The sequence below is a fragment of the Octodon degus genome, unplaced genomic scaffold (assembly GCF_000260255.1).
Source record: "Octodon degus isolate 3935 unplaced genomic scaffold, OctDeg1.0 scaffold00185, whole genome shotgun sequence".
Taxonomy (NCBI): Eukaryota; Metazoa; Chordata; class Mammalia; order Rodentia; family Octodontidae; genus Octodon; species Octodon degus.
The window spans coordinates 4,253,699-4,259,299 of NW_004524761.1; the positions used below are offsets into that span (position 1 = coordinate 4,253,699).

The 5,601-nt window shown below is 42.3% G+C and overlaps 1 protein-coding gene across 1 annotated transcript in view; it reads right to left on the reverse strand.

Annotated features, from left to right (window-relative positions):
* Positions 1–277: 277 nt before the first annotated feature.
* LOC101567167 (protocadherin gamma-B2) overlaps positions 278–5,601 on the reverse strand; it is a 12,027-nt gene continuing 6,703 nt past the window's right edge. The window contains 7 exon segments of the mRNA XM_023704043.1: positions 278–406; positions 409–516; positions 519–1,169; positions 1,172–1,256; positions 1,259–1,702; positions 1,737–1,819; positions 1,945–2,112. Of these exon segments, the coding sequence (XP_023559811.1) occupies positions 348–406; positions 409–516; positions 519–1,169; positions 1,172–1,256; positions 1,259–1,702; positions 1,737–1,819; positions 1,945–2,112 (1,598 nt within the window). The 3' untranslated portion in view covers positions 278–347.

Genomic DNA, 5,601 nt, shown 5'->3' on the forward strand with positions numbered 1-5,601 from the left:
AAAGTTAGACAGCTACAAATGAAATTTATAAAGATGAAGATATATTTTAACTTTTATAGTTAATAGGGTTAAACAGGATTACTTGAAAAAATAGTTTCACTTGGATAAAAGGGTAACTGATATTATCAGAAGAGTTGACATCCAAAATATCACTGTTTCTTGCAAGATTCGCCAACCATACAGAATGTCAACAGTAAAACCAAAAATTACCAAGCAGACAATTTCAAAGAGGACGGAGATATTTTCCACCATCCCAAAAGCCCATATCCCAGGTATCATCATTAAAAACATGGAAAACTTCCAAAGTTAATCATGCACGATTGAGAAGCGAAGGAAATACATAAACTTCAAACAGGATTGCAAACACTTTTGTGGGAGGAAAAAGAAGAGTCAAAAACTAGTTTGGATCTTCATTACTGGCACATGCAACCGCACAAGGAGCATCGCACAGGAGATCCTGAGGGGGAGCCACTTCCAATGTCACATTAAGAAAATTAAACTCTGCCTTTGCAGAACAGAGGCAATGCACAGATTGTAGGAAAATGGCAAAGTCCTCTCAACGTAGTGAGAGGGAACCACGGGTCCAGAGTTGGAGCTTAGACCAGGCTGCAAACAGCTCCCTGGAGCTGGGCTGGAGGAGTGGCGCAGGCGCAGAGCAACCGCTAGAATCACAGCGAGGAGAAAGAGCACAGAGATCAAGGCCAAGGCCACCACCAGGTAAAACTGCAGCTCCTTCTGGGAGGTCAGAGGGTACAGACCCTTCACTGAGGTCCGGCAAGACGTCTCGCAACTGTCCGCGAAAATGAGATGCAACGTGGCTGTGGCCAAAAGAGGAGGCTGTCCTTTGTCACGCACCGCCACCAGCAGGCGGTGTCGGGCAGCGTCTTTATCGCCTAAGGCGCAAGCGATGCGCACCTCGCCAGTGCGCAGCCCCAGGCTGAAGAGCCCAGGGTCGCTGGCCTGAAGCACGTGGTAGGACAGCCACGCATTTTGTCCCGAGTCAGTGTCCACAGCCACCGCCTTGGTGACCAGGTAGCCAGGCTCGGCGGCGCACGGCACCATGTCGAAGAGCGCTGAGCTGTCGGGCCCCAGAGCGGGGTACAGCACCTGCGGCGCGTTGTCATTGCAGTCTCCCACCAGCACTTGCAGGCTCACGTTGGCGCTGAGCGGGGCGAGCAGTGGTGGCGGGCCTGCAGCGTGAGCTGGAAGGCGCGCAGCTGCTCGTGGTCGAAGGCGTGCTGCGCGAACACCACCCCTCTCCGTGCGCGAACACCACCCTGCTCTGTGTGCTAAGGGACCGGTAGGACAGCAGCGCTCTAGGCTCCATGTCGCTGGCCGCCGTGGAGTAGGAGACTCACCCATCGGTTCTCAGGTCAGGGTCAGAGGCTCCGACTTGAGCAATGGAGACCCCAGGAAGCTTGTTCTCAGCTACATGGACCTTATAGGAGGCCTGCTGGAAAACCTGTGCATTGTCATTGACATCTGAGATGTGCAGGATGATGCTTGTGCTGGAGGAGAGGGACAGTTTACCCCTGTCAGTGGCTGTGATGGTGATGTTGTACTCAGAGATCTCCTCTCGGTCCACAGCCCTGTCTGTCACTAGCTTGTGATAGTTCTGTGTAGAAGACTTCAGCAGAAACCCTGTATTTTCCGAGATGCAGCAGTAAACGTTGCCATGTTCTCCAGAATCTCTATCACTGTTCTTGGAGGTGAATCTTCTGGTAGTGGAGAAATACTGAAGTCACAGTCACTTCAGATGCACAATTCTCATCAAGTATTTGGACTTGAAGACTGCAATGGGATGAAAGATCTCCAGTATCTTTTTTTTTTTTTCAGAATTGGGGATTGAACTCAAGCCCCTGCACTTGCCAGGCAAGCGCTTATTCCACTGAGCCATCTCCCCTGCCCCTCCAGGATCTTTCACTTCTATATTTAGGGTGTGACTGTTAGCAATTGTAAAATCCAGATGATCCTTTGTGGCGATCCTTCCTGTTCTTTCATTTAAGTTGAAAAGCTGTTGTACCTGTTTGTCCATTTTGTGAAAGGAGTAGGTGATCTCTGCATTAATGTCCTCATCCTGGTCGGTGGCTGCCACCTGTAGCACTGAGAAACCTGGAGGAACCATGTCTGGCAATGTGATCCTGCACACATCCTGGGTGAGCACTGGAGAGTTATCACTGACATCAGTGACTTCAATTTGGATTTGGGTGGTGCTGTTTCAAGGTGGGTTTTCCCCTATTCATAGCAGTGAGGACCAACTGATGAAAATTATACTGTTCTCTGTCCAGTATATGTTTCAAAAAGCTCAGGATATTTATGTCCATTGGAAGTCTGTTTCTCTGCAAAATCAAAGTACTCATTGTCATGAAGAAGATATCTTTGCAGTGAGTTAAGCCCAGCGTCTGAATCCAGGGCTGGATCTAGAGGAAATGTTTTACCTGGCTTAGTGGATTCCCCAATTTTTAAGTCAATCTTACTTTGCTTGAATAGCGGAATGTTGTCATTTATATCTTGAATAATTACTGGTGCGTGGAAAATATTCAATGGATTTTCAGCAACAACATCAAAATCCTCGACACACAGAAGCTGTTTCCCACAAATCTGCTCTCAGTTTATTCTGTAGTTCACAAGCAAGTCCCTCCTTCTGTGTTTACAGTAAAGTATTCCTTCTCTGCACTAACCTCCAGCTCCTGGCAGAGAAGTCTTTTACATGGAGCCCTAGGTCCTTGGTGAGGTTTCCTACCTCTGACATCTTGGCCAGCTCCTCCGGACTCGAATACCGGATCTGGCCTGGGAGAGCCCAGCAGAGCAAAGAGAGCAGGAAGGACAACATTACCTGCAGCCACAGAATCCTGGTGCTCACCTCCGCTCTTGGTCTCATCCTCTGCCTCTGTCTGCTGCTGCTCCTTTGTGGATAGGAGGAATCAGCTCTCTGTGGATGGCTAATTCCCCACTAGGGTGATTTTTCCTGACTGTATTTTCCGCACCTGAATTGATACTGGTCTCTTCTGCACGATTTCTCCATTTATTTATTTTTTTGTATTTTTTATTTTAGGGAAGTGTCTCCTGTGGTACCCAGGATCTTACTTCTAGATTGCACTCATAATGAATGATCTGCCAGTTTACAACCTCCCAAGAGCTGGGATTACAGGCATGTGCCACCACGCCCAGTGATTCCTTTAAGCAGGAAATTACCCTAGGAGTCTCCCAAAGGAGTCAAGGACTTAGTCATCCTTTTTTTGTCCTATAGCAGCTCTTAGAGGTATTCTCAGGAAACTGCACATTTATAAAGGTCCCAAATGCTTTTGTGAATTTATAAAGAATATTCATTTGCTTTTAAATAACTAGTATATTTATATTTTTCCAAATTCAAAAAGTATATATAAAAAGAAAAAAGTATATATGCCATAGGTTCTTAACTAACATCCCTGAATTGTATGACATTTTTTTGAAAAACTTACCTATCTTGTATATCTTTCCAGATATGTTTTTGTAGAATGTGGCAGATTTTATAAATGTCATCCCTTCTTTTGAGGCAAACATAAGCACACAGCATATTCTGTTATGGACTTTGCTTTGTTTCATTCATCATATATGTGTGTGATATCACATCTGTGTCATATATAGTAGGGAATCATATCTTGAAGATAATTTGGAATCAATACATAAAGAAGTTTCTCAGTACATCAAACATATTTATAATAGCTATGTAGGATTCATCATCTGGATATGTAATAATTTGTTTAATCAGAAATATTTGCTAAAAGAAATTCAATGCACTTTGAACAAAAACATATTTTTCCTTGTTATACTAGGTTATACATTACTGTGGACCTTAGGTGTTAAAGTACATACCACTTTGATTCTGAAATATATTCTACATGCCAGAATCTAAATATGATTGTTCAATTTTAGGCCAAGTAAAAATTTCCAAATTGCATTTCAATAACTTAGTATTTTATTTATTTATTCTTTTGGTGGAACCAGGGATGAACTCAGCCTCTTGCACTTGTCAGGGAAATGCTTATTCAACTGAGCCATCTCTCCAGCCAATACCTTTGTATTTTAAATAATCTCTTATTAGCTATGAGTCATTGCTTATAGTGTACTAAAATTTCCAGTGTTCAGTTACCACAGTGCATGCTAAACTTTTATTTATCTATTTTTTATGATTACTTTTGCAGGCATATTTTTAAAATTCATTTTAATGAGAAAAAATAGTAATGAAGTAGTTTCAAAACAAGTATATGAAGGGCTGGTGAGATGGCTCAGTGGTCTAAAGCACCTACTTAGAACAAGCTAAGCAAAGCAAAGCACAGGGACCGCGGTTCAATCCCCCAGCACCACATGCCAGCCAGCCCTGCCCCCTGGTGGGCTGAGCTGGCCACACACACACACACACACACACACACACACACACACATAAATAAATAAAAGAATTTTTTAAAAAACCCTGACATTCATTCCAGGGTAGCACAGTGACAGACCTGTCACAGACTAGTGTATAGGGGCAGCAATAGATAAGAATGAAGCCAAATTACTAAGTGGCATGTGTCACAAAAGCCCAGAACCCAACTGACCCAACCATTATCAGAGGCTGACCTGATGAAAACCAGAAAGATGTGAAGGAGTTAGGTTCTCATTACAAATCAAAGAGGAATTCAATAGAGATGCCAAGATAAGCATCTTAATAATTAAAATGAGCCCTAAACCAACTTAACTCTAAGTGAAATAAAATGGGCAATATTTTTGTAATCATAAAAGTAAACCAAAAGAATCACACAAAGTCATTGTCAGTATAGCTCAGATCAGATAAGAACAAAAGATTTGAAGTACACCAGTCCACTGAGAAAATATCTCTGATAAGTTATATCTAAAATTTAAATATTTTCCATAAATTGCCAGTTCCCATATGTCCAGGAGAGAAAACTTCAAGGAAAGCATAGTTGAATGGGAAAAGGAGGAAATTTAAAAATACCCACACTTAGTCCAACATGAGCACAAGAAAGAATGCTATAAATATGAATTCATGCAACTGCTTTCTATTTTACAAGTGTAGTCTATCCTTTCAATAATTCTGGGAAGTGCAAGTCCAGAGTTGGCATCCAAGTAACAAAAAAAAACTGCACATAGGAAAATAGCATTTTAAAATGTAAATAATTTAGATTATAAAATTAAGAAATTTCTGTTGAAAGCATAACTAAAAGAAGACTAAAAAGGATAATGAGCAAGTAGGTCTGGGGTTGTGGTTGAGTGGTAGAGTATTTGTCTAGTACATCCCATGTTTGGGGTTCAATTTATTTTTGTTCAATTCTTCTCATCCCTAAAGAGAAAAAACAATGATGTTTTGGTGTAGTATATGTAATTGACTAGCATTGCTCCTCCCTGTAAAGCAAGAAATTATGGACAAAGAGGTGCCATTAGTGCCACGTCATGCACCTTATTAAACTGGAGACATTTAGAAAGCTTGTGCCTATATCTTGCAGTCATAAGATGTATAAAACATGGACTCACCTGAACAAGATTGGGGTCTTCTTTTGTTTCAAGTAAGTCCTGAGTGATCAGAAGAGGCTCGCTTTTCCCACAGCTCTCCTGGCTGAT